The sequence below is a fragment of the Astatotilapia calliptera genome, chromosome 18 (genome assembly GCF_900246225.1).
Source record: "Astatotilapia calliptera chromosome 18, fAstCal1.2, whole genome shotgun sequence".
Lineage (NCBI taxonomy): Eukaryota > Metazoa > Chordata > Actinopteri > Cichliformes > Cichlidae > Astatotilapia > Astatotilapia calliptera.
In genome coordinates this window covers 24,211,399-24,238,586 of record NC_039319.1, presented here as the reverse complement: position 1 = coordinate 24,238,586, position 27,188 = coordinate 24,211,399, and the positions used below count along the sequence as shown (strand labels likewise).

The 27,188-nt window shown below is 42.7% G+C and overlaps 3 protein-coding genes across 3 annotated transcripts; 1 reads left to right on the top strand and 2 right to left on the bottom strand.

The window, feature by feature from the left end:
• Positions 1-8: 8 nt before the first annotated feature.
• Positions 9-5,298, bottom strand: fam78ba (family with sequence similarity 78 member Ba). Its single transcript, XM_026149812.1, has 3 exons — positions 4,023-5,298; positions 3,537-3,816; positions 9-3,148 (listed from the first exon to the last, which is right to left on the bottom strand). Exons 1-3 carry the CDS (start codon positions 4,355-4,357, stop codon positions 2,906-2,908), a joined length of 858 nt encoding a protein of 285 aa, XP_026005597.1. The 5' UTR covers positions 4,358-5,298; the 3' UTR covers positions 9-2,905.
• Positions 5,299-5,388: 90 nt separating this feature from the next.
• On the top strand, positions 5,389-11,527 carry cmpk (cytidylate kinase). Its single transcript, XM_026149831.1, has 6 exons — positions 5,389-5,649; positions 6,841-6,987; positions 7,462-7,614; positions 7,963-8,039; positions 8,306-8,402; positions 11,016-11,527. Exons 1-6 carry the CDS (start codon positions 5,506-5,508, stop codon positions 11,055-11,057), a joined length of 660 nt encoding a protein of 219 aa, XP_026005616.1. The 5' UTR covers positions 5,389-5,505; the 3' UTR covers positions 11,058-11,527.
• A 2,000-nt stretch (positions 11,528-13,527) lies between these two features.
• Positions 13,528-19,082, bottom strand: bcl6ab (BCL6A transcription repressor b). Its single transcript, XM_026149708.1, has 9 exons — positions 19,005-19,082; positions 17,317-17,488; positions 16,949-17,170; positions 16,052-16,858; positions 15,819-15,946; positions 15,533-15,700; positions 15,319-15,449; positions 15,072-15,209; positions 13,528-14,883 (listed from the first exon to the last, which is right to left on the bottom strand). Exons 1-9 carry the CDS (start codon positions 19,033-19,035, stop codon positions 14,740-14,742), a joined length of 1,941 nt encoding a protein of 646 aa, XP_026005493.1. The 5' UTR covers positions 19,036-19,082; the 3' UTR covers positions 13,528-14,739.
• Between the last annotated feature and the right edge of the window lie 8,106 nt (positions 19,083-27,188).

Genomic DNA, 27,188 nt, shown 5'->3' with positions numbered 1-27,188 from the left:
ATTCTCACACTCAGTTTTCAGCATCTCATCCTGAATATGTCTACATGTCCTAATGAGCAGAGTTGCTGCGATGTGATTGGATGATCGTAGCTATCCAACGAGCAGTCTGACAGGTGTACCTAATGAAGCTGCCGCTGAGTGTACGCTTAAGATGGGTTACATTTAACATATTCCAGACACTGCCAAGCACGTAGAAAAATTAAAACATGTTGCGAAGCGGTCAGACTGACTTCATCTTTTTTTGTTGTTTTTTTTGTTTCATACAGAACAACATATATATGGCAAACAATAAAGAACCTCAGTCATAAACCAGATGTTACATGCTGGATAAGACAGATAACGTCTTCGTTCAGAAACAAACCAAAGCATATATTGTAAATCACAAAGAAAAAACATTTGGGCACTTTGGGACCTTTCGTAAACTTTCTATAAGTCAGTCATTTAGTCTGTTTAAATAACCAGTTCTTGTCGTCCATGTGGTGTTCAGTTTGTTTTGAAGGGGCAAAAACATTTTTATTTCCTATGCTTGAACATTTTTTCTGAAAGGGCAAAAGAGCTGTTTGTATTATCAGTACGAGGAGCTCGTGTGGTTTTTGGTACTTTTCTTTCTTTCTTTGACATTAGTGGGAGGTTTTCTAAGTAATAATAAAAACATTGTTTGGGAACGAAAGAACTGCGATAAGAAATACTGTGTATTCATTTACAAAGCAAACGGGAGGCGAATCCTTGACAGCACTTCCATCTAGTGGTGGAAGGAGGAGTAAACGTGCTGCAAAGAGGAGGGGTTACCTCTGTCCAAAGATGCTGAATGTCCTTTTTTCCCTTTTTAAAAAAAAATAAGAGATGAAATTTCACATAAAACTGAAACGACTGCTTTGACCTTGCTACTCACAGTCTGAACATGTATATCAAAAGCGCTCGTTTTAGAGTTATTTAAATTCAGAAAAACAAAAAGAAAAGCTCTTTATGTAACAACAAATGAATAAATTAAACTCTTTTTTTATGCTGAAACAACCAGCGCTGCCTTGATCTCATCTTACATCAAAGTCTACCTGCGTCTGTGTGTGTGTGTGAGCGCCCCCACACATACACTCTCTCTAATCCTCGCACACAGATGTCGGCACACCCATGAATATTTTGAACAGTTCTTTTCGTTTTCTTTCTTTTTCTTTTTTTCAGTTCCAGTTGCAGTGCACTCAGGAAAACCAAACCGGTCTCTATAGCAACAGATGGCTGAATGAGCCGAGGTGCTGTGACCAATGAAGATACACTGAATTAATATGACCTATTTTAACCTCTGTGTACTTTTTAATTGGTAGCAACAATCATTTTTATTCAACATTGATCCCAGCAGATAAAAGCAGCATAAAATAAGATGGCAGGGCGTTGGTGGGAGAACTCATTTAGCCTATTTTCCTGTTAATTTTGCAGTGTTTCCAGCAGTTTTACTCAAGACACAGACAATGTTTGCATAGTTGTGGATCTCAGAAAGGATTTGTGACTTCGGTATGGCCCTAGCCTGCGTGTATGAGGTGTGCAGCCAGGGGAGAAAAGAGAGCGGGCATATGGGAAGGTGAGGCGTGAACCTGGAGAGAAGAACAGATGGAAGATGAGTCATGTGACTTGTGCAGAGTGGCAGGCAGGGACCTGGACGGAGGCCCAGGACGGGCCGTGGCCACGACGCAGTGAAAGTCTTCATCTGCGTGTTTATCTGCAGAAATCTGCCGGACAAATAATCAGTATGACGTCACAGAAGCAGCGCTGGCACGGATCCAAATAAAACCCATTTTTAAAATGGTGTCTGGCTTAGTTTCACACCGGCAAAACCATCACGGGTACATTTCTATTCCCTGGATTGTAGTGCAACATCAAATGTAGCCTCGGGACAGTTTGGCCTCGCTCCACCTGTGATATATGTGCCGACTGCTATCGCCTTCTTGTTTCAAATCTGTTGTCCGGCACTGCTCCAAGTCATTTACGCTGCACTTATTGAACGCATAGCTGACATTATTTATTTAAGGTAGCAACAGATCTGGCTCATCCCTCTGACAAATCTGACACCCATCCAAAACAAACAAAACAAAAAACAAAACAGCATCAGCTGCACAACTGAGGCAAGAAACTATGCTGGGTGCGTACGTTTGGTGTATTAGCAGAACTCAAGTGAAAACTACAGCAGGCTGTTTTTTTTTCTCTTCTCCCAGACTTTTATGCCAAGTGGGTGCTGTTGTTACAATCTGGTCGATGTACGAGTTTATTCTTCACCTAAAAAGATTTGTATAATACTTTGTCTCTTTTAAATGATCTGTATACATCCTTTAATACTGAGATTGCTGAAGGCCTTTGTTGGCACTGATGAGGTTTACCAGCCCTCTGTATTTTTTGTTTTCTTTTTGGCTGACTTTTCAATCAAAATGTCTTCAGGTAACAAGTTATACAAAACAAATGCTATTCGAAAGTTCTCCAAGGAGAGGTTTTTTTTGTGTGTTCCTCTCATTCTCATGCAATAGGGTCTACATAAGGATGCAGGATGCAGTTCTTGTTGTGGTCTAATACCTCTGCGATACATCTAAAAACAGCTTTTCCTTCTCAGCTAAAAGGCAGGCATAACTCTATATTCCAGTCCAAAGCATGTGAGGGGGTTCAAACAAGCTTTGATGCAGCTCCAGGTCCTTGACAAATAGTTTGCTGTGGACTTCTTGTGCTACGTCAGATCCCAGATGTAATATCCGTACCGGCTAATTGCGATAGTCCATTTGAATCATTCAGGAAGAAGAAGCCACGGAGGGGTGGAGGGGGGGGCCAACCATCGGGCTTACTTTCCTATCCATTTACACCCCCCTCCACTTATTTTTTTTCCAAAAGGGAACAATCATATTTTTGTGTGTGCAAACATTTCACTCTCTTATTTTGGCGGTATGACGACGAGCGGCGCCCCTCTCCGCGGCCTCCACATTAGCACTTGGGCATCGTTGGCGTTCGGCCTCCCCAGCGCGTTGGGAGGGATGGGTTCCTGGTAGTTGAGGATGTGCGGTTGCTCCTGGTAGGGGCGGCCCACCAGTGAGGCCCGAGAGCCCAGCGGCATGTCTGGATCCACGGCGATATCCACCCGCATCCGCCACCGCACCGTCTGCAACACTATACGCTCCTGGAAGAGGAGACAGAGCCACCGTGTTAATATGGTCGATGTGCTTGCTGATGATCTTTTAAGACCAAGCTGCTGACACAAAACTAAAACAGCCGTGCTTTCCTCGTGTTCTTTAATAAAATATCTCTTTCAAAAGACAACACATCCTGATTCACATGTTGTGCTGGACTGACTTCTGATGCCGCTGCTACATCAGGAGAGTTGAAGGTAATGATGAGATATTTTGTAACTTTACACCAGACTGGGAAAGTGCAGGAGAAAGTGATTACATCATAGCCAGTGTGAAATGGGAGAGTGGTTTCTGAAGATATACGGCTGTTTTTCTCCCCCCTCCCCCCATCTTATCGTGATGTGGGCCAAAGGCGGGATCGCTGTGTTTCGGGCCTACCTTCGTGACAGAGTTCATGGCCACCAACCAGGTGATGAAACTCTGGTCCCTGGTAATGTGGGTCAGCATGGGTGTGTTGCTGTTGCTGATGGGGACAGCCCAGGTCACACTGGGGTAGAAGTTGTCGTTCATGCTGACCGTCAGACGGGACGGTTTGGATGTAGGGCCGGTGAGGGTGACCGTCTCTGTGGTGTTGCCGTACCAGGGGTAGCTGACACCATCCGAGTCACTGATGGCCTTGACCCGACCCTCTCGCAGTTCTGGTAACTCCCAGCTGGACCTGCAGCAGCGGACAAAAGAGGACACAGAGAAGCAGAGGATGAGAGACTTTGTTTGTGTGTGTGTGTGTGTGTGTGTGTGTGTGTGTGTGTGGCAATGCCAGGTACAGGGTTTTGGTCTAGATGTGTGTGTGTGAGAGAATCACATGCACACCTTAGAGGCCCACAGTAAGCAAGAGAGGTTTGATGGCGTCTTCTACACACTTACATGCCAATATCGCCATAGGTATTGTAGAACTCCATCTGGGTGCAAGCTTGGATCCAGCCCACCACCCAGGTTTCGTTGCGGGGCACTGGTGGCATCACGACTCCCGCTGAGGCCCTGAAGTAAGGTGTCTTGTAGCGGAGCACAATCGGTGAGTTCTCCTCAATGATGGTGGGACACTGGTCAATAGAGGCGGACACCTCATACACTACAATGTTCTCCCGTCTGATGCGGGGCTTGCATGCGATGCTCTGAATACAGCCCATAGTGCAGGCGACAAGCAGAATGAGCAAAGCCAGAGAAGACGGGAGCCGATGATACCTGGCCAGTATGCACATCAGTCCCCTCAGGGTTCCACCCTTGCCTCAAGAGCAGATCTAATCCTTTAATTGCACATAATCACTGATTGGATAAAGGAAGAAAGGGGCGAGAAGAAGAAGAAAAAAAGCTAGGGGAATAAGCAACAGTCACCATTGATGAAAAATGAAAACTTCCACCATAATATCTTTAGGATGATATGGAGGTGAGACAGCAGTGTTGACTTGGGGGGAAGTATCGCAGATCTTCGCAGCCTCCTCCCCCCGGTCTGCCTGCTGACTGCCGCACTGCCCTTGGCGCTCGTCCCCAGAAACTGCAATCCGGCCTCCCCTGGGCTGCTGCTGCTGCCTCTCCGCCGAGCGTCCGCAGGCTCCTGTGTTCCCCGTCGTGTCCGCACGTCCGGCCGCACGTCGGTGCCCCTTGATCCTGCTGCTCTGCTCCCGGCTCTGCGCTGTCATGTCAAGTGGCGACAGGGCAGCCAGGTGCGTCAGAGGAGGAGGGGGTCTGGATGCCTTTTGTTTGCTCGGCTTTTCCCGTACTAGCCCTACATTCGCGAGGCGCCCTCACAAGCCAGAATCGGGGGTCCTCATCACTTTAAGCCCGCCATGAAAAGGAAGCTTCAGTAAAAAACGAGCGGGGACGATGTCTTACGAAAGCGAGCCACCGGGGCCGCAGAGGGTTATTTTAATGTTTCTCTTTTTTTTCCCTTTCCTCGCAGCGAGTTTCCATTCTTGGGGATGCATGAATGGTGCAATATGAATGGAGGCAGCGAGGCGGCATAAACGTGCAGGCGGGGAAACAGCGACTATACCGTCAGACTATCGATCTCGTTGTTGCCGCTCAGCCTCACGGGCCGGAGAGCATCCTCTTCCCGCGGAGGGTCGAGTTGTTCGGTTTCGAGGTGCTGATGCTGTGTGGAGGTAGAGGAGGGAGGGGCGTCACCCGACCTCTGCATTGAAAAAAAAAATAACAAGTGCACGCGGGCGTGTCTACGAGCATGCGTCACGCTAGAGTGGGACGCCATTGGTGGATTTGCTCGATAGCGGAAGTAGTGTCGTTTGACATCAACTCTCACTGACACGCATACACCGGCCAGCTCGGCTTATTAATACTATCATTATATATCCATACGTCGCCGGGTCGTACCCGCAGCCGGTGGCGCTAGTTTATGATCGGCCGTTTGTTCGGTAACTTGTCGCAGAAGGTCCCGAGTTTGCTGTACCGGGTGTCGCTGGTGATGAAGCCGCAGGTTGTATTCGTGCTGGGCGGGCCTGGCGCCGGCAAAGGAACTCAGTGCTCCAAAATCGTGGAGGTATGAGAGAAAGGGCAATGAAAACGGCCCTCTTCATCGAGCAGGGTTGTGAATGACGTGGTGCAAATGTGGTTCAGGGGGATATGCCTCTTTTTTTTTATTGTTGCGACTTCAGTAGGATCTTTTATTATAGGATAGTATCCCAGTTTTCTGTCACTTCCGGTTGTCCTCTAAAACGAACCTGTGCGTTAGCCAGGCAGCTAGCTTGTTCACCTCACAGGATATCCAGATTAAGTGCCGAAAGAGAAGCAGGAGCTATATTTTAATATATTTATTTCTTCAAGGAGACTCGATGACAATAATTCTTCACAATTGAGTGAGAGCAGCAAAGAATAAGGTATTTGTGGAGTCCTGCGACTGGATGAATGGGCTAAATAATACCTGTTTACGTAGAACAAACAGGAGATAGTGTATTGACTTTTCTTCAGTGCTGTCATCCTATCTGTGCAGATGGGGTTATGTAATGTCAGTGCGAGTCTGGAGTGCACTTGGCCACACTAGCCTTGACTTTGAACGATCAGAAACAAATAATGACATAGACATAGACAGGTATTGGACAAGGAACTAATCACCCCATCCTGCTGATAAGGCAAGGCACACGTCAACACATGTCAGTAATATCTGTTGTCAGGAATGTAGTAAGAAAACATTTTTTAAAAGAATCAAAGTATTGGGGGAAAGAGGCTGTTGTATATTACTGGAAGTTTTCTTTAACCCATAATTTATTTGTTCAGTCGGGCCAGAACAAAAAGTTATTTTATTTATTTCATCAGATCATCCTGAAAGTCAGCAAAGCAAAGCCAGGACTCGTAATGAGGCTGCTGCTTTGATGTTTGTCTGAAGCTCCTGAAGCTGCAGCTCTACTGGGGGCCGCCGTGGATTCTTTGATGTGTGTTTGGCAGACACAGCTTCTTTGAGAGAGAGACTTTATAGCTACCCTTGTTCACGGATGTTACTGGGTGTTGGCTGCCATGCTTCAAGTGCAGCGATCGGGCCTTGTGGCAGCTAGAGGCATAGAGGCTCCTTTCATTCAGGACTGACTCTTTTTTTCTGCTCAGCCTGCGAGTTAGAAAGATTTATGCTGTCTGTAAAGGCTGTCGCAGTGTTCACAGAAATGTACACACCTGGAAAATAGTTTTCGATTCTCATCACTGTTACTTGATTCAATTTAGAAATTTGTGTGTTTCTTAGAGTTATGGCTACACCCATTTGTCAGCTGGGGATTTACTCAGGGAAGAGCGAGCCAGAGAAGAGTCAGAGTTTGGACAGCTCATTGCCAACTACATCAAAGAGGGCAAAATCGTCCCAGTGGAGATCACCATCAACTTACTCAGGAAGGTGTGTATTCAATACAGGTTGTAAATCTGGTTCGCCTGGAAAGAGATCCTGCAGGTCAGACCTGTTTTCAACTACACTTTTACACTATTTGTTCAAAAAAAAAAAATTCTACAAAACTGAGTTTTAACTTTTAATATTTAAATTTTTCTCCAAAACCCCGACTTTGATTCTGACATTTTAGTCATTTGAATGTAATGTGAATGATTTCTTTCTGTTTATCATTCAGGTTATACTGCTTTGTTTTTCTAAACTAAAGAGACAAAAATGTATTGTAGTTGTATGTTAGATACCTTCTGCTAGAGTTTACTGGTAGTGTTTCAGAATCACTTTCTTGGATGACTGTGGTCTGTTTGCTGCACTGAGAGACTAATTTTAATTTTAAGTATGTCAGCATCATGATATGAACTGTTACAGATGCAAAAAAAAAAATCTCAAATGCAAAATATTTCCTGTTTGTTCTTCCCGTTTTGTTAGGCCATGGAAGCGACGATGAAGGAAAACGAGAATAAGTTCCGGTTTCTCATCGATGGTTTCCCCCGAAACGAGGACAACCTTCAGGGGTGGAATAGTGTCATGGATGGAAAAGCTGATGTTAAATTTGTGCTTTTCTTTGACTGCAGCAATGAGGTAAGTCATGGACCTTTTATTGTCCATTTCACAGCAGGGATTGCTGTTTAAATGAGGATACAGAGAAATCATTTAACATTTATTTGCTTCATTCTCATCTTCTGTATTGCTACCACCTGCTGAAGTAGAGTGATGTCAAATTGTTGTGTAGTCACCCACAAAACTAAAGTGTAAAAAGAGCATGTTCTTACATCTGGCAAATCATCTTAAGTTTTTAGATTTCAGTGGGGAAAAAACATCCTGGAATTAAAAGTTCTTAAAAGTACTTTTGGTGGAAATGTGGTTCTGCTGTGCTGAGCTGATGTTTTGCGAGTTATTTTGCACTGATTTTGACTCTTCTGTCTGCAGGTTTGCATCAACAGATGTCTAGAAAGAGGAAAGAGCAGTGGGCGAACAGATGACAACAGGGAGAGCCTGGAGAAAAGGTGCAGTTCTCTACTGAGGAACTAATATCTGGAGTCAGACCTTTAATCTGTTTTAATTTAATAATATACCACTGAGTCGTCCATTTCCTGTGTTCGTTTTTTCCCCTCTATAGGAAAAACATGCATGTCTGATCACTATAGATTTGTCTGCCCCATTTAACTTACTGGTGGATACCTGCACAAATGTTTTTGACCTAATTTATGTCTGCTTGGAGTCCCTTGTGTCATCTGACCCCGATAACATGCCATATTTTTCTTCATTGCAGAATCCAAACCTACCTGCAGTCTACACGACCAATCATTGATCTGTATGAGAAACAAGGCAAGGTGCACACTATAGATGCTTCTCGCTCAGTGGATGAGGTGAGTAAACAGCGTCGGCTGCAGGAAAACATTCAGGAATGCCTCCCATAGAGGCCAGTTAAGGCCAGTTAAGGCAAACAAGCCCTGATATATGAGAGAGATTATGTGAAGAATGCTACTTGTAGATTCAGTCCCCCATCATGCACCCAGGATGTTTTCAAGTTGTAATTTTTCACATTTTAGATCGAATGCTGTTGGGATTGTCGGGGGGAACTGGTAGTTTGGGCAAACAGGTATTTTGACAGGTTTTCGTGCCAAGGCTGCCATCATATGGTGGTTGTGATGTTCAGTAAATCCACCAATCTCCCTTTCAGGCTCATTTCCTTGTGCACCTCTGCATCACTATTTTTAGATAAGGCCTCTTCTGCAGTTTCACATTGGGCCCAAAGTTTCCCAGAGAAAATCATCGCTGGTGATGAGAGCTTATCTCATCACTTCTCACTCAACTTTTCAGAGGAGGAATCTTTCATCCCAGCGTTTTCTATTCTCCTGTCGTAAACATTTAACACCGTCTCACAGCAGTTCATGAAATAGTCATGACCTTTAGTCTACTAATTCATTTCCCTAGACACAAATCTTACACTTTTTTCACGCACGCACAAATTTCCAAACAGTGTTTTGGTGTACCCGTGTCCATGCGCACAAAATGACCTTTTTCCACTTTTAAAAGTGGAAGAAGAAAAAAGTGCTGGAGCAAGTTATTTGTTATTTCTCATGCTACAAACCCAAATCTGAGTCACACTAATCAGAGAGTTTAAGACATTTTAGGGGTTTTTTTTAATAACTAAATTTTTTTTAGAATTATTTGAATATACATTAGCCCTTTGACAGACTGGCCACCTGTCCTGGGTTTACCTGGCATGTCTGTCATTTACTGCATCCAAAGATTTGTTACCCATGTGACATCATCCACTTTTATCTGCCACTCGGACACACTTGGCGGACATCCAGCACTCATCGCAGACACAAAAGTGCCCATAAAATGACTTGTGGTGTGCCCCAAGGGTCGGTTTTAGGCCCTGTACTTTTTAATTTGTATATGCTCCCTCTTGGCGGTGTCATCAGAAGGCATGGAGTGAACTTCCACAGTTACGCTGATGTTGTACATCTACGTGTCTCCTGATGACACCAGACCAATGGATGCCCCTTTTAACTGTATTCTAGATATAAAATCTTGGATGGCAGAAAACTTTTTACAGCTTAACCAGGACAAAACTGAAGTTTTAATCGTCGGTCCTGAGGCTCAGAGAGTCTAAATTACAGGCATTTTCACTATGTCCTTCACTACAAGTGAAAAACCTGGGTGTTATTTCCGACTCTGAGCTTGGTTTTATCCCACATATTAAACATGTAACCAAAATTGGATTTTATCATCTAAAGAATATAGCCAGAGTCCCGCCTATTCTCTCTCGGGCCAACATGGAGATGCTGATGCATGCTTTTATTACCAGTCGCATTGATTACTGTAATGCCCTGCTCTCTGGTCTCCCCAAAAAGAATATTCCACCTTTACAACTTTTACAAAACTCTGCAGCTCGTGTGCTGACGAAGACCAGAGGGCGGGCCCACATTACACCGGTTTTAGAATCGCTGCACTGGCTCCCCGTGTGTTTCAGGATCGATTTTAAAGTTCTTTTATTGGTTTTTAAATGTCTTAATGGTCTCGGGCCTTCTTATCTCTCAGATCTGCTTTTACCATACGAACCCTCGCGGACCCTGAGGTCCTCTGGTACTGGCCTTTTGATTGTTCCTAAAGTCAGGACACATACTCACGGAGAGGCAGCTTTTCAGTGGTATGGTCCTCGTCTGTGGAACAGCCTGCCGGAGGAGCTCAGGGCCGCAGAGAACGTACATGTTTTTAAGAACAGGCTCAAGACCCACCTTTTTAATTTAGCTTTTACTTAGCGTTTATTTATTCTATGTTATCCTGTTAATCTATTTATATTATTAAATTAGGTTCTACATAATATTTATTGTATTTTATCTTTTTATTCTGTATATACTATTATTAGGTCATATCTCCAGTGTTTCCTCGGAGGGGGCTCTCTGCACCGGGGTTGTGATCGACCGTGGCTGCTGTGGCTCTTCTCAGCCTGGCTGGGGGGCTTCTTTGCCTCCCTCCTGCTGTGTGCCCAGCCTGGAGGCTGCGGTCTGTGACCAGCTCCCGGTGCAGACGGCTCCCTGTTATAGTGTTTCCTCACCTGGCTCATGTGTGCCCAGCCTAATTTTGCCCAATTTTACTTTTCGAGTGTAAATGTGTGTGTGTGGGGGGGGGGCGTGTATCCATGACCGCTTATGTTAATGAGAGTGTGGGGAGTGAAATGGAGGGCGGGATGGGGTGGGCTGCTTTTAACCATGTAAAGCACTTTGTGCTGCATTTCTGTATGAAAAGTGCTTTATAAATAAAGATTGATTGATTGATTGAAGTATTCGGAACAGCCGCTCAGGCATGTCAAAGAGGCGACCTTTACTGGATTTCCAGTTTTTATTGAGTTTTTGTTGCACCTGTCATTTAAAAACAGTAATACATAGCCACGGACGGCGAGATAAGCTTCACCTGCAGCTCTTCCAGTAGTTCAGGCTTTCTAACACGTTGCTTTTTGTCTATTCCAGGTGTTCGCTGATGTGAAAGCCATCCTAGACAAAGAGGGTTGAGTTTCGCCAACTGCCAACATTCATTTATCTTTTATATTTCTTTTTATCAACTGCATTTACACTATAATAAGTTTATATGTTCATTCATATGACTTTTTACATTTGGTTAATTTTGACTTTGTAAACGCTGTACTGTTTATTTGTGAGGATGTAAAATGTGTATGAATGTGGAGGTAGCAATGGCAAGCGGCTACTTGTGATGAACTAGTTATTATTCAGAAGAGCTCACAGTGTAGTCTTTCCTCATAGTCTGAGGCCTCAGCTTAGAGACACACTTCTTTTGTCAAAGGCACTCGCAGCACTGAAAGTCTAAGAAAAACTGTACGTATGACAAATGTTTTCAGGGGCATTGATAGAAGCTATCTCGCTCTTGATAAAAAATGTTTGATCTGATGACAAGGAAGGAGTTAAGTCTGTACTGAACCACATATAGCCTCTCTGCCATCCAAATAAAATGAATACAACATCCATCTCATGTTTACTGGACAGCACTACAGCATGAACACTCGCTTTTGTGCCGTGTGTCAGTATCTGCTACATGTTCCTGTGATAAGCTTCAATTTGGCGATGAATGCCCACATTATTATTCCAGAATGCGCGTCATCACGCCTATGCGAGCTGGGATTGGTGATAGTGAAAATGAAGATTAGGTGAAGTTAAGTATGCGCTGTGTACGTTTGTAAGTTCTTTTAAAAGTGCCGTCTCTTTTGTGTTACCTCTGTCGACACCGCAGTGGATTTTAAAACCAATCAATATGTGACTGAAATGCCGGGTCCAAAGTAAAGCACATAGTTTTAAATACAAGAATTGTTTTTAGTACTTGGATGAAAATACTGTAGAACAAATGGATAAATATGTTTTCCCCTTGAGACCCTCTCCAAGGCCTTTGCTGCAGCTGCCTTCAGTTACTGCTTGATTGCGAGTTTGTCCTTAAACATCATCTGCTGGGTTGAAAATCAGGTGACTGACTTGACCATTGAAGAATATCTGATTTCTTTACCTTAAGAAACTCTTTGAGTTACTTTGGCAGAATGCTTCTGAGTCATCATCCATTTCAAACGCTGCCTGGTGAGTTTGAAAGAATTAACCAAAATGGTCCCTGGCAGCTCACACAATAGTGTTGTCTATACAATATTTGTCTGAATCTGCGCAGAGAGTATAGCCCTGAACACTTTGTTTTTCATCCTGCTGCTTCTATCAGCAGTCACATCATCATAAACACTAGTGAGCCGGTTCCACTGGCAGCCATTCATCCGCATGTCACAATACTGCCTCCACATATAATGAGGTGAGCTTCAGATCAGATGAGCCGTTTCTCCTCTTCTCCACACGTCTCTCTTCCCATCATTCTGGTACAAGTTCATCTTGGTTTCATCTGTCCAAAGATTCTCTGATGTTTTCTGGAAAAGTCTAATCTGGCTTTCTTGTTCTTGAGTGTAACCAGTAGTTTCAGCCTCACTGTAAACCCTCTGTATTTACATCCGTGAAGGTTCCTCATGATTGTAGACCTCGACACTGATACACTCATCTCCTCAAGAGTGTTCTTGACTTGGTTAAATACGCCCAATTACAGCGTCGTTCACTTTAATCAACATTTCTTTTTGACATTCATCATATTGTGAGTTTCAATTAAAAGATACCAAATGCATGGAATAATCATGAAACTGGCGTCACCAGGCCAGGAAACTGCACCTCCAGTTAATTTTAAGCCTCTGAATGTGGCTGTAATTCCTGATTAGACCCCTTGGATTAAAGATGAAAGTCTACACTTTTATTTAAAATTATATGCCACCTTTGTGACAGTGAACAGATGCAAAACATTTTTTAAAAAAGTGTCATTGTCCAACAGTGTATGTATCTGACTGGATGTAGTTTGTAGACAAGCCACAGCTCCTCGTTTCCATCCTAATAAACCAGCAGGTGGCGCCAAACATCACAGTATATGCTCGGTGAAGTGCAATTTTCATAATATGTCTGTTTTAATATGTCATAAAGAAAAGCTGATGAAGTAAATAAAAGAAAAGAAAAAAAGAAACTAGTTTGTGTTATTGTTTGGAATTTCACTAACTGAGTAAAAACATAGAAAAGGGTGCTGGCAGCGTTTGTCCTGTGATATTTCTGGAGCTTTGTCTTTTAATTGTTTATCTTTTACTGAACTGATGTAGTAATCAAAGCATGTGCGTCTCTGTCAGTAAGAAGAATATGTACCTTCAAATGTACATACATATCTCAGCATTTCATTTAGCCATTGCATTATTGGTCTTCATAGGAACTGATTCCCTCCGTCACTAATTTTTTTTAAAACAAATATAAGCTGACAACAAAGACTAAGTAAGAGCCAGAGATGAGGTTTGATATATACTCTACATTTCCCATGTCTACAATATTCAGTTATGAATTTTAAATGCTGGGATGACTCATTGCTCGAATCATGTTTCTTAAAAATAATGAAAACAAATGCTGCATTGTGTGCTATATAATAAACATTTTATTTTTGTGTTTGTAATAAAATCTGTAGTTACAGACATTTGCTTACATATTACTAATATTCCTGAGTGTTTTAGCTTGAGGCCTGGTGTCTGCATTTAAAGAGCTACACATTACAGAACAGAAGCTTTCAAAAAAAACAGTACCTTGACATGCTTTCACATAATAACAGGGCAAAGTACCAAATGCGAAACGGGAAATGCATCACAGAAGCAGTTCACTGCAGCAGTCGTATTGTTGACAGTAAAATGCCTTAATGGGCAGTCAGAGAAAGCAGCTAGCAGAAACGTGTGACTGTAAGGCACTAATGATTCAACTGGTTAGTCAGATTGAACTATGACACACAAGGTAAAAAGATTATCAAAGTTTAATGATCCTGCTGAGAAAAACGGATCAATGCAGCACCAAATGCAAAAGAATTCAGCCAAGAACAATAAAAAAATATATATAAATAAGAATGCAAGTGCTGAGAACTGATTTTAACAAGCTTTTTTGACATGTTAAGTAGAAATACGTGAATAAAAGTAAGAAAATATATGAATTACAGCATCATGTGCATGTGCAAAACAACAACATTAAACCAGAAATGAAAAGGGGAAACTGTACAATACAATAAAAACATTTGCTTAAATGACTGACGAGCTATGCTTATTGCAATAAGTACCACAACCTATGACACAACAAAACAACAATTCCTGGTGTTACTGACAGTCAGTAAAGCTTACTGCATTAAGAAAAATGTAAATATATTCGTACTCTGCCAGCAGATGGCAATCTTAAAATATATATATTATCTTATTTACAGGCAAGCCTTGGCAAACAAACAAATAACAGCGTAAGACTGCAAAAGACCACATTAACGGGCGAAGTCATATCTACAGCTGAAGCACAAGTGTAACAGTGATTCTCAATGTGTACGAAAAGGAGAGCTGTCCTTCAATTCAGACACTGTGTTGAGTGATTTGCCAAAAAAGAAATTTTAAATTCACATAAAAAAAAAAAGTACATTCTGTCGTTAAACATTCACAAAGAACTTACATAAAGTATGTGCATCACGTACAAATACGTAAAGGGCAACACAAATTCCTGGTTGTGTTTAGAAAAAAAATAGAATTTTTGACGGCATGCCGGCTGGTGAAAGAAAAAAGTTGGGGTTTTTTTTTGGGGGGGGGGGAGATGAAGGTCTGCAGCACGCTCAGCAGGAGTTCGCCAGGCCTGTAAGGATGTTGCCAGGAGACCTGCGATACTGAGCCTTGGTGTTAGTGACGGCCCCGTGCTTCTGTCGCAGGTGAAGCCTCAGCTGACTCTTGTGTCTGAAGTGGAGGTCACATTTTTCACACTAAAGTAAAGGAGAAATAAAAGCATTATTTAGAATCCCTGTTTATAAATGGACAGCTCAGATCAGCTAGCTCTTTCGAGGATTACCAGTCAGGAATTATAACTATTGACAGGCATATGGATGGGATTACTCTGTTTTTAGCCAGCAGACACGTTGGATAAAGAGGGGAGGGTGATTAGGAAGCTTACATGATAAGGCTTCTCTCCTGTATGAATGCGCATGTGGCTCTTGAGTGTCTGAAGGTGACGGAAGTGCGTTCCGCAGATCTCACAAGGGTACGGTTTCTCCCCCGTGTGAATTAACACATGTGCACGAAGGTGGGCCACCTGCGGGAGAAAATGACTAATGTTAATAATGAGGCTACACTTGAAATTTTTCCTAAAGATGAGAAGGTGTTTTTTTTTTTGGGGGGGGGGGGGGGGTTCTTCTCCTCACCTGGACGAATCGGGACCCACACGTTTCGCACTTGTATGGCTTTTCTCCAGAGTGGATACGAGTATGAGTCTTGAGATTGGCTGGCCGGTTAAACTGAGCTCCGCAGATGTTGCAGTGGTATGGCTTTGCACCTGGAGGTTAAGGAAAGCAGGTGAATACAACAACTCCCTTCCTTGAGTTCTGAAAATGAGGCAGAGCCTGCAGTGACTCTTACCTGTGTGAACAGTCTTATGGCTGGCCAGGTTGCCCTTGTAGCGGAAGGCAGCCTGGCAGCAGTCACACTTGTATGGCTTGTCGCTGTGGACCTGGGCCATGTGCTCTTTGAGAGAATCTTCGTCTGAGAACTTTGAGTCGCACCCGTTGCAGATGTAACTGTTGTTTTCTGCAAAAAGAAGTAGAAATAAATGAAAATGTGACTAACAATGACACAAAATCAGATCAAAAGGCTTCTTAGAGCTTAAAGACAAGCTAACAGTTTAATATTTGTGCGTTCCTCTTACCACAGCTGGAGGTGGAATAATCCGAGTGTAGCTTGGTGGAGTCATCTTTGCTGTATGAGTCAGGAGACAGGTGGCCTGCTTCCATACACTGAGGGCTGTCGCAGCCACATGTGGAGCATCTGTTGTTGCTGCAATGAGGAAGACGAGCAACATTAGTATGAAGTTACTTTAAGCTCCTTAACGTCATAAAGCGCTGATTTCACATTAGATCTGTCTGTGAGCTGCACTTTTACCTGACACTGCTGCAGCTTGTGCTGTCCACACTCTGAGACCTGGGACTTTCTTCTTGATGGTCACCAGCTCCTTCTTCTGCCTGGGCATCGCTGTGTCCTCCTGCCTCACTGCTCTTGCCAGGGCTTGGTGTAGGGGACATGGCGCCGGTAGCATTAGCGTTGTTTCCTTGAGCCTCCTTTTCATTCCCATCCGAAGTCTGGTTCATAACGATGAACTTGTACTTCTTCCAGTTGCGGGCCTTCATATCTTTAGGGCAGTCCGATTGCCACTTGAGGCTCATGCTTGCATTTCTGCTGCTGCTCGACTCAGTGGGTGAGTTTGGCTGGCAGTCAGATCTAAGGGGGCTCTGGGGGCTGCAAATGACACCTTTGCTAAAGCCTGGGGACGTTCTTACACAGTTGGTTTGTGGGTGCTGAATGCTGTCTTCCTCCATTGGAGGAACAGGTCCTTGAAAGCTGCTGTGAGCTACTGCCGGGCGGATGATACTGGGGAGGTAACCGACATGGGATGGGAGTGAGTGGGAGATAATGGCATTGGACTCATTGTGAGCCATGTTGGTGGTGGGTACTAGTGAGCATCTAATGTTCGGAGAACCTTCTAATTTCTCAGCAGCAATACAGACGTCACCATAGACGTGATAGGAGCCAGACGTGTTGATCCCCCTGAAAACACTGGGCATGTAGCCTCTGGACTCGTGAGGAAGGGGCATGTTTGGTGTACAGTTGTTTACATAGTCGGGCCTTAAAGCAGAGATTTCTTCAGCCAGATGTAATGAGTTCCTCTGTATCTCTTCACTCTGCACGCCCCTGTAAAAACACATTCATCTCTAAGTCAGATCTCTTTAGTTTTTCCCCCAAGACAAGGCATTTTCTTTTATTTATTTTTTAGGTTTTTACCTGGACTTAATGAATCTGTGGCAAGTGTTGGCCACGTGTTCCATCTGGAGGTAGATGGCTGTATTCAGGGTGGTCACGACCACAGTGTCGTTAAGGTTCAGACAGGATGTGTACATGAAATCTAGAAGGATGGAGAAAGCCTTGGGGTCTACTTTGGGGTCTAAGCTGATGGCACTGAGGTTTGCATTCTCAGGATCCATGAACACGGAATAAAAGAAGCCACTGTAAAACAGAAAGAGAGATAGTTTGGTATGAGCTACGAAACCAAATTTCCCAATTCCAACTTATTCACTATAAATAATGACATAGTAGTTACATATATAGTCTTGTGTTGGTGAACTCGAGTCAGATCTTTTGACAGTGTATACCTGCAAGCCACCAGGATGGCCTTGTGAGCTCGGAAAAGCTGTCCGTCCACCTGTATGGACACATCGGTGAGGATGTTCCTGCTGCGCAGGCGGTTGAAGTTGAGCAGGACGTCGCCTGCATGGCGTGTGAACTGAATGCAGTCGTCTGCAGTCGTGGCCATGCTGTCATAACCTGTGCAAAAGTTGTAAAGGGTGTGATCAATATGGAAAACTCTACAACTGACCCACTGTGGGCTGAATGTAGGAAGAAAAAACAAACAAACAAACAAGGTGAAAATACAGTTACACGATTTTATTGGTATGAACGTTTCAATTATTCCACAAATAAAAAACTGGAGTGACAGAAAATTTTAATTGGTTCAAAACATGCTGCTGCTGTTCAGTATGAGCCACGTAGCTTCAAAACAAACTTCAAACCAAAACAGTAACAACGTTAGGACAAAAGGAGGCGCCATTGCAAAGAGAAACGCAAATAAGGGAGGCTCACTAAACCTTTACAGCCCTGCTCTGACAATAATTGAGCCTATATGACGGTGATATTACAGAGTACAACCTCTAATCAGCATTTCAACATATTATGGAAAACAGCCGCACTGCTTCACTGGGTCAATGTCAACACAAGCTTCTGTCAAGTGGCAGCAAATCTTGACCGCGGGAAATAAAGCGCAAACATAAAACAGTAAAACCGGTGACTTAGTGTGTCCGTGTCGCAAGTGTTTAACTCGTCTCGTCTTTCCGCTGCAGCGGCACAGCGTGTGGACAAACACAGCAAACTATCTGCTGGCAGCCCACAGTCCGTGAGCGCGTTTGACGTTGAGCACATTCCGTCCCGGCTGCTCAGATTAGGTTGCCAGCGCGCACAGAGAGGTTTCCTGTTCCCCGATTTAACTGCAATTCATCTCCTTTAACCCATTAACATTCACTCCCCCTCACCCCACCCAAACAGTTGTTTCTAAACCTTCGCAGTTTCAGACTAAACCGAGGCGGCATGATTTCGTAGGATGTGATTTCAAGGAGTGGCGGCTGAGTAATCTCGCTGCTGTGCGTTAAAGCCGAGCAGGTCAGCGCGAGCCCTGTCAAGTATGGAAATACTACTCAGCTGTCATGTCCGAAGGGCTGTCGCGAAGTTTCGTAATATGTTTTCATTGTGTTTAAACACCGATTGCGGAGTTAGAACTGATGGTTTACGAATCAAAGATCAAAAAAAGTAGTCGGCTCAGTTTGAAGGGCACAATTAAACAAGTGAAAATAGTGTCGACAAAAGAAATACGCAGAGGAAATCTAGATGTTGACTGAACTAGTCCGACCGGTCCTGTTGCGCCACTGTTTCCCGGTTGATATGTAACCTCGATCATGTGAAAGGGTGGTATCAACTAAACAGCTTTTTAAAAATAATAATAAATAATAACACAATAAGACAAACAGGCCTCGTGAGCTGGAATAAACACATAAAAGGAAAGTTTAAGACCGTCTTTACTAACTATCCCATCTGAACAGCTACCACGGCTCACATCGTTTACTTCACTCCTGGCTAACGGAGCCATAAAACCTTCGCAATAATGAAAATAAGTGGCACAGAAATTAAAGGAGAAAGAAAGACATAGAGGCGAGGAAGCCACACGAGCATCTGCTACTTCTCTACACTTCTGAGGGTAATGCTGAGAAAATAGGAAGGGAAAAAAAGTCACCTTGTAAAAGTTTCCTCGAAACTCTGTGCATCACTAGTTCTGAGAATCCAGTTCTGAGAATCCAGTTCTAAGAAACAGAGCGGCTCAATTCTCGGAATTTCAACACAGGGCCGTACCATCCTCCGAGCAGCGGAGGAGCTGCTCTCCGCCGCCGGCGGCCTTTCAGCCGTGGGCCCGCAGCACTGCGGGGAGTAACCGACATTTGATCAATAAACGCCGGGATTAAAACACAGCTGTGGGGTTATTAAAGCCCGTGTCAAAAATCGCAATTTTTAATGTGTTTTTTTATTTCCCGTCTGACTTCGTATCCCCCGCGAAGTGGATCAGTCCAAGTACAAGGTCAGCTGACCGAGTTATAAATACCGAGGGGAACATGAGCGCCTGCTGTAGCTCTAAAACCCTCCCATACGCCTAAGAAGAGTTTAGATGTCATCTCACACCCAAATAATTCAAACGCTAATAGCGGCTTACTTGTTTGTTTTGTTGTTGTTTTTAACACGTGGGTTTCATTTCACACTCGGCTTGCCCTAAAAATGCCTTTCCATCGCTGGTTAAACTCGATTAAGATCACTTCAAACTGAAGCATTTTCTTTTGATCTAGTAGAAAAGTTCTACTGATTATTTGTTCATGTGTTAGAGATCATAACCAAAACGCGATCTCACATCATACACACATTTTGTGTGAAGAATCGCACAAACACTGCCTACTATAAAGGCCTACTTTAGTGTCACACATGGGCTGTCTAAAGCGATGCATGTGCATGTGTACAGCCCTCAACTCTCCACAAGGCTGAGATACACTCGTCTGTGTTCCAACCACTTCCTGTCTCACCATCAGCAGCTGCATTTTAATCTGGTTTACACTCAGAACACCCCGGGGACTAATCGATGAGTCAACAGATCTTGAACTAATTGATAATTATTGTGCAACAAAGTTCCTGAATAGGTCCTGAACTGTTTTGAAAGTCTGAAGATATTAACGTCACGGTATGAAAATTATGAACAGACTGCGGTAAAGTTTATGGCATGTTCCTAGATGCACATGCACTTCACTAATGGCTCACCCCCGATTAACTCAGTGCAATCTGCAACTCATTATCTGCTTCCTTGTACCAGATATTTGTTATTGTTTTTGTCCTCCTTTAGGTGCGGAGATAGTTTACTTATTAGTGAGAGCTCGGGATTATCTGCTTTCTAACCTGTTCACACCAACAAATATCGCATTTCTCCCCGAGCATTAAACTTCATCTGGGATGTAGGGAGAAGGATATTATATAAATAACATAGTGCATGAACTTTGAGTTGTACTCATTCCTTCTTGAATGAAAACACCATCAACCCTACACAGGTCACAAGTCTGTCACACGATTACAACATAGAGCCAGACAGCCATTCACAATTACTGTCAGTTCAAAATCATCAATTAATCTAACATTCATGTGGGAGGAAGTACAGAGAGAACCCGCACAGGTTCTCTCTCTTGCAACAACAGGATATACATGCAAACTCTGCACAGAGTTTGCATGTATATCATCAGGGGGTCCCTTTGTCCCTCTGTGGGGGGTCACTCCCACTAGGTTTATATCTGGGACTCTCCACCATTTGACCTTAGAACTGAAGAAGCTTCTCGGATGAGAGGTGAAACATCTTCAAGCAACTTAAAGAAGTCCAGACGCTTTTCTTTGCAAGCTCCTTTGACTACGATGACCTGGATGACTGAGAACCTTCACAGACACACAGAGAGGGAAGGTTAGCTGGTGGATTCAAACAAAGGACCGTCTTACTATTAGGAAATAGTGCTTCCCAGAATGGCCATAATCCACTTTTATTATCCACACCTTCAGTCACTTTTACCGTATGTCCAGTGTCAGCACTGCTCTGTTTGCATAGGTATTAAAACACTTCAGCTTGATAAACTAGCTGCCAGCAAATCCAAAGTAAATGGTGCAGAAAACATCATCAAAGCCACATTTTACATGTAGTACATTTTAACTGATTGTTTATTTTCTTTTAATGTCACATATGACCAATCTTATATTGTTAAATGAAAAATGCTTCTAAAACACAACTAACAATGCAAAACAGAAACAATAAATTGTCAGACTGATTTTTTTTTCAGTCTCTCCTCTGCAGTTTAGTGTTTCTAAATTAAAGCTCATCAGGTGGCTATGGCAACAAAGTGCTCTATTTCTAGTTGTTTTCACTGTCGATGTTTTTCCCCCAGTGGTTATCTTTAGGTGCAAGTTTCTGTGGGTTGTTCGTCTTCACATCCTTTGAATGAATGACAGACCAATCTCTGTAGAGTCACTCGCGTTGGCAGGAGAAAAAAAACACACAAAAAAAGACATCGGATTTCCTGGTTCGGTTGTTTACTTGCAGGCAAGAAGAGGTTGCACAGATACGATTAGTCAGCTTATATCAGGTGCAGCGTCCATGTCCACATCTTTCAGAGTTAGTAACAAAAGCTTTCGTTTGTAAATTTGTATCCTCAGAGCCGTGTCCGATCACATCCTTATTAGTATCAGTGTGCTTGTTTTCTGAAACCGCAGAACATATGTAACTGTTCTCAAGGGCTAAGTAGTAATAATTATGACACATAAACTGATATCAGCACGTTATCAGTTGGTTAAGAAACATGTTTCTGATTACATGCATTTGTTGAATGCAGTGGGAAACAATATTCAAACTGACTGCTTTCTCAGGTTCTCCTCAGGGTCCAACTAAAGAATGTCGTGCACGTCATGAACACAACTTCACAGGTTTAGCCAGTCAGCCAGCCTCCGGAACAAAATTGTTGCTGTTCTTCTCTCCTGCTTGACCGGTTAAAGAGGCTGTGCGCTAACAAGCACCCCTCCCCACCCATCTACATGAACTCCACTGACCCAGGGCCTAGACGCAGAAGGATATCAACATGTCTGTCCCCAAACATGATCCAGGTACATGGTTGCCTGCCAGGGATCAAGGGTCACGTCAATAAAATATGACTCTGATTCTGACATGTGGGGCTAGGGGGAAGCATTCACTTCTGTTGAACTAACCACATGCACTTGAATTTGGGCTGTTGCATGCACAAGTGAACAAAGTCTTGCAAGATCAGTGTCTGCAACGCAATGAGCCTTTTTTCTATTGGTGGTTTTTTGGTTTGTAAAAAAAAAAAAAAAAAAAAAAAAAAAAAAACCTCAAAATGATCAAATTTGTTGTTAAATTTGTCTACGGTGAAGCAAAGAGGCATAGAAATTCTTGACTGTTAGAAGAACAGCACAAATCTTAATGCTACTTTCCAGCAGCTCTCGAAGTGCGCGCTGCAAACAAACCATGCAACACTGAACACATAAAGTCCAAGCACAGTGACCTTTGAGCTGCTTTCATGCACTCTGCAGAGACTTACTGACAAGTACATATTTAAAGTGCTGGTGGTATGCGTGAAAATGACTGAACTTCAAGAGACCCAGGTGCACTGGTCAGAGGGACCGGTGGCGCCTGTGTCCGGCAGCCTCGCCTCTGTCAGTGCGCCCCAGGGCAGCTGTGGCTACAACGTAGCTTGCCATCACCAGTGTGTGAATGTGTGTGTGAATGGGTGAATGACTGAATGTAGTGTAAAGCGCTTTGGGGTCCTATGGACTAGAAAAGCGCTATACAAATGCAGGCCATTTACCATTTACCACTGAGTAAACTGGGCCAAGCTGCTAATAACGTGTTGTCCCGTAAAGATAAGGAGAAGCCAGCAGTTTACAGAACGGGTCATATTTTTCTGGGAGTATCCTGTAAATTTGTACTTTCAGGTAATAAATTGAAAGAGAGTGGCTGATAGTTTCAGGTGAAAATAAACAAGACAGACACCTAAAAAACATTCATCCAACTTTAGAAGGAGGATTAATAATTCAAGTCCTTTTCTTTTTATTTAAATAAAGCAAAAATAAAAACATGAAAGAGCCTGATTTGACCAGGCAGCACTTTGGCATGCATGTAAGTTTTGAATGATAAAACCACCTGTTGCAGCAGTAAGAAGAAACAAACTTTGTAGACTGACTTGGAATCAGATTGGCAATATTTTGTCCGTTTCTGTCAACTTTTATGAGGAGATTTTATCTGCATATCTTCTGCTGTGCCTTAAGTGTTAGAATAAGAAGAGGAAAGTACAGTTTGCTCCTTCAACATCAGATGTTAACCGTCCCCTTCATGATTCTCATATCTGTGGTTTCCACGGCCTGGCTCAGCCCCAGAGAAGCCACAGAAGGACACATGCTTCTACTCTTATTAGCCCGTCGTGTTTCTCAGTGCTGGTGACAGAATCTTTTAAAAAGTCCCTGCTTAGTTTTGCTTTTATTTTTGTTTTGGTTATTGTAACTGTGCCCAACCTCGTTTCATGTTGGCCAAAGCTGGAGCTTTTTGTCGTTGTTTACAGGTGCACAGATAATTTGAGCATTGAAAGGAATTCAGAGCATTGCTGTTCTATCTCAGTTCACTTGAGCATCGGATCAGTAATGAATTTACAAACAAGGCAACATATGTTACATCACCCAAGTTAATTAACTGTAACCAATCATTAACATTGAGATCCATTTAGAGGCAACACTGCACAAAGAGTTCCTGAGAGCGACTGCAAACAGGCCAATTTCGCAATGTTCTTCAACACCGGCAAAAGTATAAATCGCGTTATTTGGAACATGTCGTTGGACTCGGGTCATTCGAGGACAGTGAGTCGTGTTCCTCGTGGTCCAACCTCGAATTAAACGCTTGGAGGGGATTCATGAATGGTGGCTTTGTTGAGCTAAGCCAAAAATGCATCCTCAGTTGTAAGTGGTTAAAACGATTGTAAATAAAGATGATGACCTTTCCCCACCTCTGTGCATTAAAGTCATGTGGAAAAATAAGGGCGTCTCATGGGAATTGTTGAAACAGTGCCTGAGTGAAAGGGCACAATGGTGGACACAGGAGAAACTGGCTTTTTTCCATAATTTATTCAATAGAAACATCAACAATGTCAGATTTATCTCTGAGAACAAAAAGTGAAGCACTTCTTTGGAGACAGAATCTAGCGAAATATCTTGTCCACCACTCCTCGTTATTGGCTCGCTGAAATGTTTGGGGGTTTTCTTCCATCTGCTATCTGTTCACAATGTCTCCACATTTCAGTGGCAATTGAATGTGGCTTTGACTGCACTGTTACCTAACCCTCCTCTTGGTGAATTTGCGACTGTTCATTATCATTATCACGTAAGAAGGTCCACGTCATTGCTTATGTTCAACGTGCATTTTTTCTAAGCAGTTATGTTGCATACTACAGAAATTTTTGGATTTCATAAACACAATGCTGTGTATTGTAAAGCACTTGCTGTGAATAGCATCCCATAAGCAAATTTTGCCTCTTTGCTTGTTACGTTCGTATTCTCGTGTTCATTTTGCTCTAAAGTTTGTAGTTAAAAAAGTTTTCTCGTGACTCGTGGCACGCCTGGCATGCAGGTCAAACTCTTGATATCTGCAGGCAAATGCACTTTGACACCAACGGCTGCAAGAAGTTCTAGAGACTTCTCTTTTGCATCTTTTGCTGTGTGCTTCCCTGTAGTTGCAGACAGCCCTGGTCAAATTTTTAGTTGCATGAAATCTTCCCACACTTCACTCAATTGTCTTCAAAGCGGAAAATTTTTTATAAACAATATGGAGGTTTTTTTAAACCTCTCGTCCAACTCAAAACATCCAAAACTGTTTTACTAAAGGCCCTAAAGACCCTTTAAAAATGCCCTTAAAAACTATATCAAAATTCTAATTTCCTTTGGCATTTCTTTGAGTGTATTTACTTTATGTACGAATACTGTGGACAAGTGTTTGCTTGCTGAACTATGTTTAAAAAGGCCAGGGGCATTTGTTTTGCACATGACTACGGTGTATGCAGAGTACTATCACTTTGAGGACAGCACACACTGCCCAGAGTGATTATCAAGCTGTCCTCTTCTGTCCTTATCTTTGAAATCTTTAATTTATTTTCATTGTTTTGAATTATTTTGTAGCCCTATTCTGAGCAAGCACCGTCTAAATGAAGGTGTTTGTAGTGACACACTGAGTGGAAAACTGCAGACGTTGATCAGTAGCCAGTAGCACTCCACACTGTATATAAATGCCACTTGTTTTGCACATATTCAACTCTGTATATTTTATATATTTTATTATTATTATTATTATTTTATTTTATTTTTTTACTATTTAATTTGTAAAAATGTGTATACACACACACACACACACACATACACACACACACACACACACACACACACACACACACACACACACACACACACGTAGGAAAATATTTAGTATACACATCCAGAAATGCATACACTATTATATATTGTACATATATTTATTAGTTTCAGGTTGGCCATTCTTGTATTTTGCTCGTTTGTGTTGTTGTGTTTGCACATCTCTGTTGCTTGTGGGGCTCGCACACAAGAATTTCACTCGCATGTGCTGTGCCAGTGTGCCTGCACATGTGATGTGACAATAAAAAAGTGATTTGATTTGATTTGATTTGAATTTATAGTCAGTAAAAGAACAAAGCAGCTTCAATGAAGTCATAGCTGAACACAGTCTACCTTGATATGGAATGCAAGGCAATAAATGCACCGAGTCAATATAAACACAGATTGCAACACTCTGCTTCTCAGTGCCTGTTATCTGTGGAAAAGTACCAGAGTACACGGTGTCAGTGTGGCTGATTCCCCTGTTGTTTTACAGCAAAGCCTCTGGGAGGATGACGGGGGGGAAGGGCTGCACAGAAACAAGAGGTGGTGTATGTGCATTTCAGTGTGTGGCTGTGTGTGTGTGCGCGCACTTGTGAGTGTCCGTGTGTGCGTGGAAGGTTGCGTGTGTGGGAGAGGGAGGGAAGGGTTTTTTTTATGTGAACCTAAGTGCCTCACCGGCAGTTTTGCTTTGAAAACATTGACAATAGGGCGGTTAGGAAAATTTGGATGAGGAAAATGAATGAGGAACGATGTCTTTCACTTAAACAATTAGGCTCCCTCTAGAGACAGGACAAGAGGAGGGGACGTTTATTTAATGGGCAGCTCCCAAAGGTGAAAAATTTGCAGTTATGAAACTTTTTTTTTATTTCCAAAGCTGGGTGATATAACTGCCTGACAATAACATGTAAGATAATTGCTGAGAAAGTAAATACTCAGAGTAGTTTAGCTTTAACCTGAACGCTACTCCAACAGAGGTCGATCATCTTGTTAATAATTTTACCTCCTCACTACGTATGACTTTGGATACTGTAGCTCCGGTGAAAACTAAGGCCTCAAATCAGAAGTACCTGACTCCGTGGTATAATTCTCAAACACATAGCCTAAAGCAGATGACTCATAAGCTGGAGAGGAAATGGCGTGTCACAAATTTAGAGGATCATCATTTAGCCTGGAGAAATAGTTTGTTGCTTTATAAGAAAGCCCTCCGCAAAGCCAGAACATTTTACTATTCATCACTGATTGAAGAAAATAACTTCAGGTTTCTCTTCAGCACTGTAGCCAGGCTGACAAAAGTCTGTTGAGCCAACCATCCCTTTAAAATAAACAAATCAAATTTTAATAATTAGAGAAAAAGTTAACCCTAATCATCTCACATATATAATATTATCTACAGCTACTTTCAGTACCATTGATATTCATTTAGACTCTTTTTTTCCAATTGATCTTTCTGAGTTAACTTCAATAATTACTTCCTCCAAACCATCAACGTGTCTTTTAGACCCCATCCCTACAAAACTGCTCAAAGAAGTTCTGCCATTAATTAAATCTTCGATCTTAAATATGATCAACCTATCTCTAATAATCGGCTATGTACCACAGGCCTTCAAGCTGGCTGTAGTTAAACCTTTACTCAAAAAGCCTCTCTAGACCCAGCATTAGAGCGATTAGAACATGCTGTAGGTATTACAGGTACTGTGCTGCAGTGGTTTGTATCATATCTATCTAATAGACTCCAATTTGTACATGTAAATGGAGAGTCCTCTTCACACACTGAGGTTAATTATGGAGTTCCACAGGGTTCAGTGCTAGGACCAATTCTGTTTACACTATACATGCTTCCCTTAGGCAGCATCATTAGAAGACAGTATACATTTTCACTGCTATGCAGATGACACCCAGCTCTATCTATCTACAGGGAGTGCAGAATTATTAGGCAAGTTGTATT

Excerpts from the sequence above, each read along its gene's own strand:
- fam78ba (XM_026149812.1), bottom strand. The coding sequence starts at position 4,357 with ATGTGCATACTGGCCAGGTATCATCGGCTCCCGTCTTCTCTGGCTTTG. Across the intron at positions 3,817-4,022 it reads ACCTATGGCGATATTGGCAT|GTCCAGCTGGGAGTTACCAG; the intron begins GTAAGTGTGTAG and ends CCGCTGCTGCAG. Across the intron at positions 3,149-3,536 it reads CCATGAACTCTGTCACGAAG|GAGCGTATAGTGTTGCAGAC; the intron begins GTAGGCCCGAAA and ends CTCCTCTTCCAG.
- cmpk (XM_026149831.1), top strand. The coding sequence starts at position 5,506 with ATGATCGGCCGTTTGTTCGGTAACTTGTCGCAGAAGGTCCCGAGTTTG. Across the intron at positions 5,650-6,840 it reads AGTGCTCCAAAATCGTGGAG|AGTTATGGCTACACCCATTT; the intron begins GTATGAGAGAAA and ends TGTGTTTCTTAG. Across the intron at positions 8,403-11,015 it reads CTTCTCGCTCAGTGGATGAG|GTGTTCGCTGATGTGAAAGC; the intron begins GTGAGTAAACAG and ends TGTCTATTCCAG.
- bcl6ab (XM_026149708.1), bottom strand. The coding sequence starts at position 19,035 with ATGCACAGAGTTTCGAGGAAACTTTTACAAG. Across the intron at positions 17,489-19,004 it reads TTCGAGGAAACTTTTACAAG|GTTATGACAGCATGGCCACG; the intron begins GTGACTTTTTTT and ends ACTTTTGCACAG. Across the intron at positions 15,210-15,318 it reads GTGGGTCCCGATTCGTCCAG|GTGGCCCACCTTCGTGCACA; the intron begins GTGAGGAGAAGA and ends TTTCTCCCGCAG.